The 15,702-nt window shown below is 35.7% G+C and overlaps 2 protein-coding genes and 1 non-coding gene across 3 annotated transcripts; 2 read left to right on the plus strand and 1 right to left on the minus strand.

Annotated features, from left to right (window-relative positions):
- Positions 1-5,925: 5,925 nt before the first annotated feature.
- On the minus strand, positions 5,926-5,997 carry TRNAM-CAU (transfer RNA methionine (anticodon CAU)). Its single transcript has one exon. It is a non-coding gene; the product is annotated as a tRNA-Met (tRNA).
- Positions 5,998-6,083: 86 nt separating this feature from the next.
- Positions 6,084-10,177, plus strand: LOC140816854 (uncharacterized). Its single transcript, XM_073176334.1, has 9 exons — positions 6,084-6,232; positions 6,462-6,584; positions 7,658-7,855; positions 8,037-8,115; positions 8,228-8,373; positions 8,565-8,678; positions 9,159-9,290; positions 9,674-9,787; positions 9,891-10,177. Exons 1-9 carry the CDS (start codon positions 6,179-6,181, stop codon positions 9,927-9,929), a joined length of 999 nt encoding a protein of 332 aa, XP_073032435.1. The 5' UTR covers positions 6,084-6,178; the 3' UTR covers positions 9,930-10,177.
- A 588-nt stretch (positions 10,178-10,765) lies between these two features.
- Positions 10,766-13,785, plus strand: LOC140816545 (origin of replication complex subunit 6). The gene is made up of 10 exons (XM_073175881.1): positions 10,766-11,072; positions 11,211-11,257; positions 11,353-11,457; positions 11,546-11,626; positions 12,001-12,112; positions 12,224-12,286; positions 12,359-12,446; positions 12,582-12,649; positions 12,869-12,965; positions 13,053-13,785. The coding sequence occupies exons 1-10, from the start codon at positions 10,953-10,955 to the stop codon at positions 13,130-13,132; spliced, it is 861 nt and encodes a 286-aa protein (XP_073031982.1). The 5' UTR covers positions 10,766-10,952; the 3' UTR covers positions 13,133-13,785.
- The last annotated feature ends 1,917 nt before the right edge of the window (positions 13,786-15,702 follow it).

Consider the following 15,702-nt stretch of genomic DNA (forward strand, 5'->3'; position numbering starts at 1 on the left):
ATGTGATTTTATTATGTACTACTCGTTACTACCAGTTTATACGTGTTGAGTCTTTAGACTCACTAGACTTGATCGATGCAGGTGAGTATGTTGATGAGGAGACAGGAGGTGGCGACCAAGGGGCAGGCTTGGACTGAGCGGGAGGCTAACCCGAGGACCACAAAGTTTATGTTTTTACGCAAATGTTAATTAACTCTGATTTCTTGGTTCGAGGGAAATACTTTGAGCAAAACTTTTGTGAGCAAATTTTATTGTAGTACTTTGAACCGCCATGTCTTATGGGGGACTTGGTTGGGATATTTTTATGACAAACTTTAAATGTTATTTTATGTCTAAGAAAATTTTTAATTTTTCCGCAAATTTTTAAGTATGAAAATACGGTACGTTACAGTTGGTATCAGAGCGGTGTTCTTGTAAAGGGTTATGCCTACTGCCAGTCGCAAGAAGCTCACGAAAGTCACACCTCAAGTCTGTAAGTTTTAAAGTTTTAAAGTCTTTTAAGTAGTAAGCATGAAGTCATGATTTCGGCATGTGCATGTTTTAATTCTATCACCTTTATGTTTATATGACATACGTTTTGGAGTACGGGTTTGCATGTCGTTATGAGTTGAGAATGGATCTTTAAAATTTTTATGAATGTTACGACATGAAATGAAAAACTATTTAATTTTCTTGCACGCTGGTGTGGTGGAATTGGACATGAGTAAGAATTTTGCTTTTGAGCGTTAGAAAAAGTTGTAAATGATTTTTCTATATTAATTTTTGGATAGTAGTACTGATGTTAGACTAGTGAGTCATAAGTTAAATTTGACAATTTCGAATGCTTTTGGGACTTGTAGATTTTCTAAGAAATTACAAATGGTTCGTGGTTGCTAGCTTAATTAATTTTTGAAGATTTCATGTAAGGATTAATGATTCGAAGACTACGACGATCTTTGGAAGTATAAGACGAAGAATTTATTTAAAGTTATGTTCTATCTAGATATATTTAAGGATTGAATTACATGAATTGAGAATTTTAAGGACCTAAGTGTAAAGCAATATTCTAAGGGATTATTTTCAAATTTACCAAATTTTGGGGATTTAATTTTGAGTGCAAAGAATTTTAAGGTTAATGATGTTAACTCGAAAAAATTTATGGGTACGAAGATGCAAATTTCAAAGAGTTGTAGGGCCAAAAATATAAATTGTGGGAACTTTAAGGACCAAATTGCAAATTTCTAAAATTTTGAGGATTTAGTTTGAACTTTTAAGGAACACTTGAGTAAGATCAGTAGTTTTTCGAGGTTATGGAATTGATTTTGGGTTTAATAAGCTTAAAATTATTGAACTTTGTGTTACGAGAAATCTATAAGATGGAATTAGGAACACCAACAACTTATGGGTAATTGTAAATTTTTTTGTACTTTAGGGCAATTGGATAAAATTTTCGAGGAAATTAAGAATTTATGCTACAATTTTAAGAAATTGAGAGAACTAGTTTAGCGGTAAGTGATAACTGAATGGTTTAAATGAAAGGAATTCTCGAGGATTTAAGCTCAAAGGAATTATTAGAACCTTGAAGTATCTGGGTTATAATATTATAAGAAATGGTAATCAAAGGGATTGTAAGATGAATCGACATTGGGCTCGAAAAGTTAAGCGCTAGTGAATTAATGTTGCGGCAATTTAAAATTCAGGGTGATAACAATTTGAGGTAAAGTCGATCGGTTAGCTAAGTTATAAGAATAGACATTGAGTTAGCGAATTTTTTTTTTGGGAACTTAAGTTGATGTGTCATAAGTTTTAGTCATGATTGTAACAGTTAAGCTTGTACCTTTGTTGAAATTTGATTTTTTCTAGAAGGTTGGGTATGGTTGATGATTAGGTTATTTAATAGACGACGCATGTAAGAATTGAGGTAGACATCTTGTCTTGGGAATTTTTGTAGGTTATTAAGAAACTTGAGAATAAGTGAATATGTGTGTTGGAATTATGTTATCCAAAACTATTTGGACTGCGTAAGGTTGAATTTCAAATTTATGGGATATTTGCTCATACGGAATTTTTGGGTGAAATAAACAAAGGGAATTAGTGGTGTTCAACATAAGTTATCAATAAATGAATATTAAGATTTTTATTGAGTAAGAAATCTACAAGCTTGATATGGGGATTCTAGAATTCTATGGGTTATAAGTGGAGTTGATTCATTAGAGTTAGTCCATTATTAATAAAGGAAGCTTATTAAGTTTTATACGCTAGAATTAATTGGGTATTGAGGATACGTCTAAGTTGGACATTCGTTCCAATGAGGAAGGCTCAAGTGTCTTGGGCTTTAATTATATTATAATCGTGAAGAAAATAGTTTAAGCTTGTGATTAATGCTAGAAAATTTTTCCTATTTAAGGAGAGGATCGATATTATATATTTTGGGGTTTTACGGATTTATGTTACTCGAAATTAAAGGTTGGCAACAATTTTATATTTGGGATGTACTCGTCAATAGCTAAGTTATGTAAGTTCGTATCGTAAGGTAAAGAATCGATTCAAGAGTTGTAGGCCAATATTATTATGAGGTAAGATAATGTTTAACTTTTAAGTGTATTGTCGAGGATGGAAGTTGATCAGTAACCGTTGGTGCTAAGACCTCTTAGATTGGACTGCATAAATGCGTATGTAATAGTTCGATGATCATTAGGGGTATGGTATGAGAAAGTAAAATACGATAAGTTTGAACCTTCATTTCTAATATTGAGAACGACGAGAAAAGTCCGAATTCGAGGTCGTAGTAAAGTAAGCTAAGTTACCATAAGTCGTTTTAAGTTGCGATTAGCAAACGAGGTTTCTGGTAGGCAATATGATTAGGATTGAAGAAGACGTAAGGACAGCCTGAGATTAAAAAAAAAAAAAAAAAATTAAAATTTATCAGAGTAGCGCAGCGGTAGCGTGGATTGTTGAGATACTAGAATTAAGAATCTAATTTTTGGATTATCGAGGATAAGCGAATTTCGGGGACGAAATTCAAATTAAGGGGGATAGATTGTGACGTCCCGAAATTTGAGATCCACATTAACCACGTGCGTGCAAGTTATTAAATTCCTTATGCGTTTTTCTAAATGGTTTTAATGCATGTTTATTTCATTAAATTGGGTTTTAATTCATGATTTATGAATTTGCATTATTTCAAATTATAATATGTTTAGTTGATTCATGTTTAAACGTTTTTCTTGAGCTTTATGTTCAGGCGATTATTCGAGGCGGGATCGAGGATAAGACCGGTGACGATTTTCAGTAATTTGAAGTGTGGTATTTTATTTTTAAGTTAAGAATGGGGCATTTTAAATAATTTATTAAGTTTTTAATATTTTAAAAGTCTTATTTATGTATTTAGTAATTTAGGAGTTTAGAACTTTTAAAATTAGTGTGTGTTTTATTTCAATTAAGGAAATTGAGTGAGTTAGTGTTTGATTTAATTTAAATTAGTGGTTAATTCATGATTAAGCAAATTATTTTCCCTAACTTCACCACTAACTCACGTTAACCTCACACCCACACACACTTACACCTTTTTCACACACACAAAGCCGTAACACACACACACACTATCAAAATTCATTCTAGTTTTATATTTTTGAGAATAGAAAACCTAGGGCCTCCCTCCCCACAGCAGCCGCCTACCCCCTTTATAATTTCCAGCAATATTTTGTGGAGTTTATTTCAAGAAAATCGAGCCACGGTCGTCCCGGATCAAGCCTCGCTCCGTTCCCGCATCGGTATCGCCGTTTCGGTAAAGTTTATCATCAAAAGGCACGTATATTCTGTTCTTGCTGTGTCGATCAAGTCATATTATGCGTTGCGTTGATTTTTATGCGTAAAGGTTATGTATCATGTTAGTAGTTTGAGCGGATTATAGATCGGATCAATTTCGAGGGTAAAATTTTAGATCTAAAACTCGTTTTTACTGTTCCTGTCAAAACTACGATTTTTCTGTTCATATTCTGGGAAAACTTTCAACGGTAAAAACGTAGAACTTTTCGATACCTTCGATTTGACATAAAATTCAAGATTTTTGGACGACAAATGAGAGAGTTATGATATTTTTCGTGTGACTGCTCAAACTGAAATTTTAAGAAAAGTTTGGTACCATTGTATTTTTGAAGTTTTATGTTGCAGGCTTCGTTGGAAATCGACGGGCGATCGTCGTTGCATATGAGTATGTTAGTATTGAGGTTTGTTGTAGGTCTCAAGGTTTTGTTGGACGTCGTTAGGTGTTTGAATTAGTTTAAAGTCGTAGGAACTCGGTTGATGTCAATTGCCAATTAGCGCTGTATTGGGTAGCATGGTGGACGTCGTATCTTGAAGTGTTTATATAAGTTTTATGCAATGTTATGGTGTCCTTAAGGTGTTGAATCATCGTGTTCAAGTGTCAATTTGGGTGTGTAGGCATGTGCATAAGTTTTCTCGCAGGTTTCTTCGTACAGTGTGCAGACGGACCCCCACACGGACCCGAGCACGGGGTCCGTGTCTTTGTTTTCCCTTGGTGCGTCTTTACAGTAGGTACACGGACCTGGTTCCGGACCCATACACGGGGTCCGTGCCCCTTCCCTTCCCGAGTAGTCCTTTTACAGTACCTACACGGACCCTCACCCGGACCCTGACACGGGGTCCGTGCCTTTGTTTTCCTTCGGTGTCAATGTCCAGAGCCTACACGGACCCCTACACGGATGTAGGTACGGGGTCCGTGTCCTTCATTTTTGGGGAAGGAAAATTTATTATGCTTTGAGGTTAGACGTCATGGGTTAGTACAATGATTTACAAAGTCGAGTCATGGGGAATTGTAGAACGTCCTAAGAATTTAATGAACTCGTAAGTGAGCATGATTTACCTACGTCTAAGTATGCAAGTTAAGCATGTCAATCCATGATCAGTATGTGCAGCAACGACCCCGATCGAAGCCCAACGAATCCCTCAACGCCAAGTAAATATGTTTGACGTGCAAAGAAAATATGTTTAAGTTTTTGAGGTATGCTAATTGACTTGTGACCAAATTATGAATGGGTTTGGAAGTCGGTGAACGTGGCCGAGGACCTCTCCGCCCCGTTAAATTATGAACGGGTTAGATCGTGGTTGGAAAGCGTTAAATTATGAACGGGGACCAACCAGCCCGTTAAATTATGAACGGGGATCTCATGTATGCGGCAGTGGATACGTCCCTGTCAGCCCAGTACTGTGGTGTGTCTGATCAGGCGGTTATTATGTATTGGTCACTTGCTTTGAAACATCCTCTACGCAAAATGATGAAGTTATGTATGTTCAAGTATGCAGTATGTTTATGAAAGTTTATGTTGATGGCACGTCTATTTATGTACGTACGTATGTTCAAGTTTATTATGCAAGTTCAAGTTTCAAGCTATGTATGTCCTATTTTAAAGTTGCATGTGATTTTATTATGTACTACTCGTTACTACCAGTTTATACGTGTTGAGTCTTTAGACTCACTAGACTTGATCGATGCAGGTGAGTATGTTGATGAGGAGACAGGAGGTGGCGACCAAGGGGCAGGCTTGGACTGAGCGGGAGGCTAACCCGAGGACCGCAAAGTTTATGTTTTTACGCAAATGTTAATTAACTCTGATTTCTTGGTTCGAGGGAAATACTTTGAGCAAAACTTTTGTGAGCAAATTTTATTGTAGTACTTTGAACCGCCATGTCTTATGGGGGACTTGGTTGGGATATTTTTATGGCAAACTTTAAATGTTATTTTATGTCTAAGAAAATTTTTAATTTTTCTGCAAATTTTTAAGTATGAAAATACGGTACGTTACAATATGCATTTTTATAAAGAATTTATATTATACAAAATATTATAAGAAAATTTATACCAAGGAAAAAATAAAGTGCAAAAAAAGGTGGTTGAGGGGAAGCTTGCATCTGAGATTTCAGAAATATCAGAGCCAGGTTTCGATCCTGGGACCTGTGGGTTATGGGCCCACCACGCTTCCGCTGCGCCACTCTGATTTCTTGGTTGAATAAGTCCATTTTACTTGTTTATATACGTTATTTCTCATTTCAATGGAACTAAAAGCCACATGTTCTACAATGGGGCTTTTAAATTGGCCTCAATTTTTTTTTCATTTTTTGTTATTTTATTTATTTTGTGAATCGTCAGAAACCGTGAGCAGCGATTCAGCGGACAACTATGGCGACGGAGCTGAAGGAACTCCTTGGCTTTCTCTCATCTTCTTCTCCACCAGTGAGTTTTCTTCTTGCTTAAAAATTAATAGCAGGGATTTTGTTCTCTCATCTGCACATGTAAAAAATATACGTAATTGATACTTGAGTATAATATGTGCCAATCTTTGTGGTGAAGATGATAAAGAATGTATTTTTCAACGTTTTAAATCCTTTTCGTTTCTGGGTTTTGATCAAAATTTATGATGTTTTTGGAGTTGTCGATTTGATTGATTATAAGCAATGTGCAGATTAGGAAGGCGGCTGTTAGTATTGTTCGGGATTACACTGGGTCGGAGGACGGGTTGCAGTCTCTTGGAAAATACTCTAGTGTTGCCTTTCCTTCGTTGGCTCTCCTTCTAGCTGAAAATAAGGTATTTAATATGATGATTTACTTCTACTTTTGGTTGATGAAGCAGCATTAAGTTTTTTCGCTGGACTCTAGCTTTCCTAAGCCTTGATATTGGAATAATTTAGCTTATGCTTGGATGAAATTATTGAATTGAGAAAATAATCTAAGGTATGAAATCAAATTACTTCAATTTTTTAGAATTTGAAGTTTGTTGTACTAATTAATAAGTAAGTTAACAATGGAAGGACAATTTGAAAGTGGCAGCTGAGGAATTTTGAATTTATGGAAATCAAGGATATTTAAACAGGTTTGGTCTATTTGAAATATTAGATTTAAGATTTTTTTATTTCAGCATCCGAATGCACCTCAGTTCCTTGCCTTTTGAAATCTGATAAATTGTTTAGGAAACCACTGTTAGCTTCTGAATTACAATTTTTGGTGTTGGCCCTATATTGGTGCCGTTCTTGTTCTCATATTGGAAGCACCTTTAGTTGATAATGTGTGTTGCTTGCCTCTGTAAAGGTCTCTTTTATGTGTTTGTGGCTGACAATGTCCTGCTCGTGTTTGAGAATAAGATACTCACAATTAATCTTGCTCACAGTTTATAGTGATGCACTGTCATGGGTTTCAAGCACGTTTCTTTAAAGGTTTAAATGTAATTGTGAACTTGTTCCTTGATGGGTGGTGTGCAATGAAATGAGTTGGAAAGCACTGATCAATACCTTTCAACTATTTTTGAACCTAAACTTTTGCCGCTATAAGCACCCATAAGACTCAACGTCAACCACACGGAAGTGGAACCTGCAAGCACAGTCTTGGGAGCAATATTGTGTGCTCACTTTTGTCTGAAGTTGGCAGCGGTAATATAGCAAGATATAAGGTGGAATAGGTGCTATAAGGGTTTGGAAATGAGACGTGATGGAGTCTTCCGGGGTATTGACTCTAACGGTCTAACTAACCGTTCCCTTGACCAATTCAGTGTGTATGTTTACCATGTCTCCTTGCCAAGTTACTAAACTTTGAATGATCATGAATATGCTCTGTTTTGAATGATTGGTTGTGCTGCTAATTCCTTCTTATTTTTCCTTTGTTCAGGAAGTTTCAGAACCTGCAGCAGAAGCACTTGTTAATTTGTCACAAAACCCATCTTTTGCAGAAAAAATGGTCGAAATGGGCATCATCAAGACATCAATTGATATTTTGTACACGAAAGATTGTGATATTACTCACTTGCTGATCATGCTACTTGTTAATCTCACACAGTTGGATTCTGGTATTGAAAATTTGCTTCAGGTGGCCTTTATCCTCTTGTTACTTTTTTATTTTCTTTTACTTTTTCCTGAATAGGAAATATATTATTGTTTGAAACCATCGATAATTATAGCTCGCTGATTGACAAATATGAATTATTACCCCTTGATCTCTGAAAAAGCCTGAATAACTAAAGTTGTTATCATGAACCTTGATTCTTCAGCAAGGAGATGAGAAGATGCATGGTCTGTGTGTCATGAAGCTGGTGAGATCATTCTGTACTTCGTCTAGTGAGAAAAGAGGTGGGTTCTAACTCCACTTCTATTTTGTTTTCCTCTGTGATAAGATAATTTTTATGACATTCCCTCTTTTCCAACACGTATGTAAGCACCATTCTTTTTTTGTTTATATCAGGTGATCCGTTTGAACACGTGGCTTCGATACTCGTGAACATTTCTCAGAAAGAAGCAGGAAGAAAGCTTCTGCTTGACCCTAAGCGGGGACTTTTGAAACAAATTATCAGACAATTTGATTCTTCTAGTTTATTGCGAAAGAAAGGGGTATATTTATTTCTTTTTTTGTTTCCCTGAAATCCAATTTCAACGTGGGTTATCTTCTTTCAAAACCACGCTCTGATAAAAATGAAACTGAAATCAAGAGCGGACATTGTCTTGAAGCTTATATTTGATGTTTTAGAATCCTTGCGTGAATAATTCGAAATGAAATTTCAACCTTGTTCTTTTTTTTTCAGGTCTCGGGAACCATTCGAAATTGCTGTTTTGAAGCTGATAACCGGCTGCAGGATTTGCTTTTGATCTCAGAGTTTCTTTGGCCTGCACTTCTTTTGCCAGTTGCTGGAAACAAGGTTATATATGCTGAATCAACCTTTTCTAGCTTTGTGAAGCTGCTTGCTACTTGAATTTACACCCATGGGAAATCAAATAGCACATAAGGAAACGGGTTTTTTGCACAAATAACCTTGTGCAAAAATACTTTTAAAAAATACTCCATTGGTTATTTTCATATCACCGACGGAGGTAATTTTTATTAAATATATATTATGGTGCAGGGTAAGCTGTGCAACTGACCCCCATAAGAAACTGTAAATTTGCATCAACGCTCTTAAACTGAACTTGGAACATTTGCCTTCACCGCTGGATTTATTTTGGATTGTTACTCACATTCCTTTGGACTTCATGTGAACAACTGGGTTGTTTTGTACTTCTTGATTATTTGACAATTAAATCTAAGTCTGGTTTTTCGCTTTATTTTTCTTGTTTCTGCATATTTTGCTGTATAAATGTTTTCAATTTAGTATGCCGTCTAATATACTGACATGTGATAGATATACAGTGAGCAAGATATTTCTAAAATGCCACCTGAGCTCGGGAGTGCACTCTCAATAGAACGAGAAACAGTAGCAAATCCTGACATCCGTGTCCAAACACTGGATTCCATATATTTAATCAATTTACAGGTGAACTAACTTGTTTTTTTGGCTTGGGTAAACTTTTTCTTGAACTAGTCTGAAATGTAGTCATTATTTGCTTTTGCCTAGATATATTGGTATTATTATCATCAGTCACCACATTAGAAAATCTCCAACTTTTAGGGTGTGCTTGGAAATTAACACCACTTGTTTGAATTTATATGATATTTGCCTGTTACTCTTGAATGTGCCATGATCTTTGTTGGATTATCAACTTCACTTTCCCTATTTCTATCTTATTGAGTTTGTCATAGAATCCCTTAGTCGCAATAGACTGTGTTCAAGGTCAAACAAGTTTGACGACAGCCTTGTATGATATCAAATCAAAAGGTATTTTCGCCTTCTTCACACGCACTATTTTCATGTTCCAGGAAGCAGGTAGGAGAGCTTTCTGGTCTGTTAACGGACCCCGAATACTTCAAGTGGGGTATGAAGATGAGGAAAATCCGCAAGTAATGGAAGCATACGAGCGAGTTGGCTCGTTGGTACGATTTAAATAACATTCATGTGACTCCCATTGTTTCATTTAAATCACATAACAAATTATCACCTGTATCCAAGATTGTAACGCATTCTTCTTTATGCCAGTTGATTCAAGAAGATGGAACCAGCCAAGCCTCCACATAGGTTTTGCATCAGGAGTATGGGGTGCATACTGGTTTGCATTATGGATTCGGTTCGTCAGTTTCCTGGAAAACTTACGGCAAGGAAATTGTGGTTTTGCCGTATTTTTAGTATTTGTTAAAGTCTGTGCTGGAAAATGAGATAGAAAACCAGTCTTTTTTTTGGGGGCTTTAAGATTAGAGGACCAGATTTTAGATATCTTTTAATGTTTATGTTCGAAAGGGAGTAAAATTCAAAAAATTATAAGCTCCACATAAAATATTTTCACAGCTAAATGGAGAAAAGATGGAGTTTTACAAGTTTATAATATAACATTAATAAAAGTTGAAATATCATATGTTTAAAAAATCCATTGACTTTATAAGTATAACAAAATAATAAAGTTACATAAACCAAAATCGGAACTCTCTTAAAAACTAAAATGGAAACAACTATTTGTTATCTTATCATTGATTATTTTTCATTGGGATTGATCATTTGACGAACATAATAAAAGGTTCATGATTTTAGATATAAATTTATATAAAAGTAAAAATTATAATCAAATTTCAATTTTAATCTGTTATTTTTTTCTTATAATTTTAATTTTTTTTCCTAAGGGACAATATATGGACACAAATATGACGATAGCATGCACAATATCACGTGGACATTATCAAGGAAAGAGAAGACAAAAATTGAAAGGTAAATGACTAAAAGTCTAAAACCTTAAAAAAAATTCATTCTTGGCTATGTTGCTTTCCAGGATTACAAATTTTTTTTTTATTTAAAAAAGGCATAATTTTGCATAAAAGTTAACTGCAAAACCAAATGGAATTCCAATGTTGGGTTTTTGGAATTTTGGCGCGGTGGGAAATGGGAGGATTTCCCACCGCGCCAAAATTCCAAAAACCCAATATTCCCGCTGTTAATACTTGATGAATCAAGATCCGACCACCACATTACTTCATTTCTTTGTGTTTTCCTTGGCCTACACTCCGAAATCCAACAACAAGAGGCTCGAGAATTTAATTCAAATTGTTGAAAATGGATATGTCAGATATAGCCAGGAAACTGGGCCTCTCCGAATCCAAGCAGCTCATCCGCAAAGCCGCGGAGCTCCGTCGTCTCGCAGATATTCAGTTTGATTCTTCAATTATTGGCGTTGTAAGCCCTCTTTAATTGGGGTGGGGGGGGGGGGGGGGGGGGGGGGGGGGGGGAAAACAAACCCGTTTCTGTTTAGTAGGGATATTCTGCGATCTCTTTGAAGTTTTACAATTTTTATGCATTTATATTGACTTTCAGGGGGAGGTTTGTAAGGCCATTATTTGTCTAGAGATTGCTGCTTCCAGGTAGTTACCCACAAATGCTTATCCTTTATAATTCTTGATTTGGAGACTTGTGTTTGAATTCGTGGAGATGATTCTTGCTAATTCTGTGATGTTAGGATGGAAGTTATGTTTGATCGACAGGCGGCGGTGAAGCTGAGTGGGATGTCTGAAATGGCATATAATAGATCCTTTAATTCAATGCAGAATGGCATTGGTGTGAAGTAAGCATTTGCTATCATTTCATACTAAATTTTTCTAGAATTATTGATTTGGGAATTCAGATTTAATCTCTTTTGTTTTTGGGGATAGGAATAATCTTGACATTCGAGAATTGGCTATTCAATTTGGATGCGTCATGCTCATTCCCTTCGTTCGCAAGGGTCTCGCATTGTAAGCACTTGATTTAGCACTGCCAGGTTTCTTGTTGATTATCATCTATAAATTACTTAATTAAATTTTGATTAAATTTATCTGATTGGTTATTAGTTCAAAAAACTGGATCAAGATTTTGATTTGGGGGTTTTAGCAAAGCTTTAGCGAATATGCTCCAAAAAAATTAGAGCGAAAGTCACAATTTTTAAGCGAACTAAACATGGCATTGTAGTCGATTGCAAGCTAGGCACTGGTAAATCAGTTCAGACAATTTAATGTATTTCGGGGTTGGGAACAAATTATATTATAATCTTGGGAGGGAAGGAGGTGATGCTGCTTGTTATTTGCTCTATCACTGGTTGGAGTTCCCAGATTCGATTGGTCATTTTCAGGTACAGAGATCGGTTCCTGGCTTCATTGCCCCCTTCCCGTAGGGGGAGTACTGACTTTGGTCGTCCTGTTTTTACCGCCATAGCATTCTACCTTAGTGCCAAGAAACACAAGGTTGCAAAAGAATCTTGAATTCTCTTTAACACTTTCCTTCCATTTTACCGTCATCTCATATGAAATGTATGGGAAGGGATTTTTAGTGATTATTGTGTGCTAATTCTGCAGCTTAAGGTAGACAAATTTAAGTTGATTGAGCTTGCTGGCACATCGGAATCTGAATTCTCTAGTGTAAGAGTCATCATCTTCTCTTTGATGAGTCATGATTTGTAATCCTGTATTCATTTAGCAATGCAATTTTAGGTACGCACCTCAATGCTTGATCTATGCTTTGACCTCTTTGGGACGACAAAAGAAAAGAAAGATTCTAAAGAAATTAAAGGAAACCGAGGTAACACAAATTTGCTTGGATACTCTTCTTTGCCATCACGCCAATCAAAAGTCTCGTTAATTCAAGTCTTCCACTGGAAGATGCCTTTTGTTAAATTGGCGAATTTTCTTCTTATTTTTTGGCTTTGTGACGCAGAGCTTTTAGATGCATTACCGGACAAAAGAAGGGCCGAGGATGGGGGCTATTGTTCTGATGATGGCGAGGTAATCGTCTGCAAATGATCTCAGCAGAGTTTAATGTGCTTTTTTCCTTGCAAAAGCCGAGTGATTCTTAAAGAAACAAGTAACCTTCACAATCAGCCCTCTGTGGTTCTATGAAATATTTTCAATCACTGAATCTGTGAATGAGTCTTGTTTCCTATTTGTACTCCGTAAGCAACAAAGTTATTCATTTTAACTCCAGGTTGGTTGATTCACTTGCAGACTTCTGCTTACAAGAAGCGTAAACTAACAGAAAGACTTGATTATGATAAGTGGAAATCTTCTGTTCTCCAGTCTAACACCAGCAGCAAGATTACAGGTAGTGAATTTTACCCTTATCACAACAACAACAAAAAAAAAAAAATCAGCTCAATTCTTTTATTTATGATATGTTCCAAATTTATAGGTCCTAACAAGAGAGCCAAAACTAAACAAGGTACACTTGATTTTCTGAAGAGACTACCTAAAGCTACAGCAGACGCTTAACCAGCAACATAATATCTCGAGGAAAACATGGTGTAGTCCATGGCTCATGCATTTGCGTGAAGAATTCATCTTCAATCTTTTTGGCAGATTTTGTTCGAAACTTGGATAGAATGTCTGTTGAATAATTTTTTTGAAAAAAAGATGATATGGCCATGCACATGAACATGACGATCTTTTTCCTATGGTACAGTGATTTCCTTGTTATGTTTATAATATTACAAATCACAGAAGCTTATAAGTTTACGTGTTCTTTACAAATACTTGAATGTATGTAAATACAGTTGAATGCAATTGAATGATTTTGATGAAGAATTGGGTTTAACTTTATATTCAATATTTATGTCAAGCTAATGCAACGTTTGGATCCATAAGGTTCACAATCTTATGAAACAATGCTTTAAATCTAGGTGAACTTGATCCAGCTAGCCGTTATCTTACTATACTGATTGTATACATTGACAAATATCTATGTACGTAATTATAATCCATCACTTCAATCTGATCTATTCAAAAGTGACCCCGATATATTCTTAAAGGGAAACCTTTCGAGATACTACTCTTTATAGGGGCCATTGCACTTGTCAGGAAATGTCCATTTCCCTGAACTGTACACACAGGGCACTGGCAAGGACTTGGGCTCGGGCGATACCATACACCATCCTCATAGCTCGTAGCATTGGAGGGTCAAAAGGTCACTTGGGTGTACACCATGAAATATTAAATGAAATCCTTTTATCTTGTCCGTGGTTTTTACCCTAATAATTTTGAGGGTGTTCCACGTAAATCTCGGTTCCAATTTATTCTTTATTTTTATATTATCATTTCAAGTTGTCGCACGTGGGATCAACATGTACCACTTGCGAGTAATACTTGATTATTCGAGAAACTAAATATGCTAAACTCATCTACTTAGGATGCAAATTTGCCTAATCAATATATGTTCATTTTTATCAAAATGGAAGTCAAATGATTGATCACAACCGGCCAAATCCAGTAGTTTGAACTTTTGTTAGTGCCTAATGGTCAGGCACAGACAACAGAGTTCGAAAAGACACAAATTGAGTTAGATAAATCATTAGATTTACGTCCAAATTTAACTAGAAAGTGTTGGACCAGAAAATGTCCAAATTCAACTATTGATCCTTTTTATGCCTTCGTTTGGAATAATGGAATGCTTTGCAGATCAACTATGGTAGTTTTCACAGTCTACCGACTTTGTGGAGACTGAAGCGTCAAATACGCTCATATGATTTGGTTGAACTCTGAATAAAAAACCGGGATTCGATACTGTAGACGAGTAAGTGGAAGACGCTAGTCCTCGAACCCCATCGAATACAGATCATCAACCCGAAACAACATGAGCTAGAAAAACTCAGAATAATCTTGTGCTTTTTTGTTCTCTGTCTAATGAAAAACAAAATTCATAAGTGATGAATTGTTGGGGACTTCTGTGCCCTTAATCGTGTACTTGGTTAACTCGAGAATGTATGTAATGGTAGGATCACTGGATAAGTATAGGCTGCATTCCCAAAAAATGAGGATGAGAAGAATTTAGTGCCTAAGAAGGAGGTGGTGAAAGGGGTCTTCAGGCTGCTGTTGCATCACTTCTCTATGCTGCCAGTGGCCACAAGTCTAATCTTCTTTTTCTTTTTGAGCTGCTAATTAAAAAGTTTTTTTATGTAAAAAAAGTTCTAGTAATTTTTATTTCATTTAGAAATTTATTCTACTGTTTTTCATGCCAAAAATTCTGAAATATCAAAAGCATGATTTTTGTTCCTGATATACGCCTTATCAACTTGATTTAAAATCAATTAAACTTTAATTCATAAAATCTGTGTTTAGTAATTTTATGTGATGAATTTAATTTATTTGTTGTAGAATAAAACAAAATAAAATATACAGTAACTTTTAATGGAGCTAATGATATAATTTGTATATATTATATTGTTGGGTCGTATAAACGCTAGCTATCTTGATTTTTTGATCTTGACAAAATTTGTTTTGTGTCTCTAACATATTTACTCAAATGTGTAGTTGTTAGATGTCAATTTGGAAGTTTTAAGATGCTAGAACCCGAATTTAGTCAAGTTCGAAATCTGACGAAATGATATATTTCGATGATATCTCATAGCTCATTAATTGAAATGATCAGCGGGAAAAACAGCTGAAGAGAGCTCAATTATCTAGAAGTCATATTTCAGGCCGATCAGGTTAGTTCGGACTTTACCTATGCTATGCAGATGCCATAATGTCTAGCTGGAAGTCACAAATACAACGAATGACTAGATTTCACCAGTTCTTGTTTTTTGTTCATATCTTATAAACCAATGATCCAAATGACAACGAGAAAATGGTTGAAAATCCAATTCAATTTTCTACATGTCATACTTCAGACCGGTCAAGTTAGTTCAGATGTTATCTATGTTAACCAGATGTTATAAGATCGAGCAGAAGAACACGAATACAACAAACTACTCGGGATCAGAATATCTTACCATGTAACATTAACCATGGGATTTCTAGGTCTCGAGTAAAATTTGCGTCAGATAGGATCATATCCAGCAAAAGCT

Source organism: Primulina eburnea, chromosome 16 (genome assembly GCF_022965805.1).
Source record: "Primulina eburnea isolate SZY01 chromosome 16, ASM2296580v1, whole genome shotgun sequence".
Classification (NCBI taxonomy): domain Eukaryota; kingdom Viridiplantae; phylum Streptophyta; class Magnoliopsida; order Lamiales; family Gesneriaceae; genus Primulina; species Primulina eburnea.

Coding starts and splice junctions, on each gene's coding strand:
- LOC140816854 (XM_073176334.1), top strand. CDS start 6,179: ATGGCGACGGAGCTGAAGGAACTCCTTGGCTTTCTCTCATCTTCTTCT. Junction 6,585..7,657: donor TCCTTCTAGCTGAAAATAAG/GTATTTAATATG, acceptor TCCTTTGTTCAG/GAAGTTTCAGAACCTGCAGC. Junction 8,679..9,158: donor TGCCAGTTGCTGGAAACAAG/GTTATATATGCT, acceptor GACATGTGATAG/ATATACAGTGAGCAAGATAT.
- LOC140816545 (XM_073175881.1), top strand. CDS start 10,953: ATGGATATGTCAGATATAGCCAGGAAACTGGGCCTCTCCGAATCCAAG. Junction 12,113..12,223: donor TTAGTGCCAAGAAACACAAG/GTTGCAAAAGAA, acceptor CTAATTCTGCAG/CTTAAGGTAGACAAATTTAA. Junction 12,650..12,868: donor ATTGTTCTGATGATGGCGAG/GTAATCGTCTGC, acceptor ATTCACTTGCAG/ACTTCTGCTTACAAGAAGCG.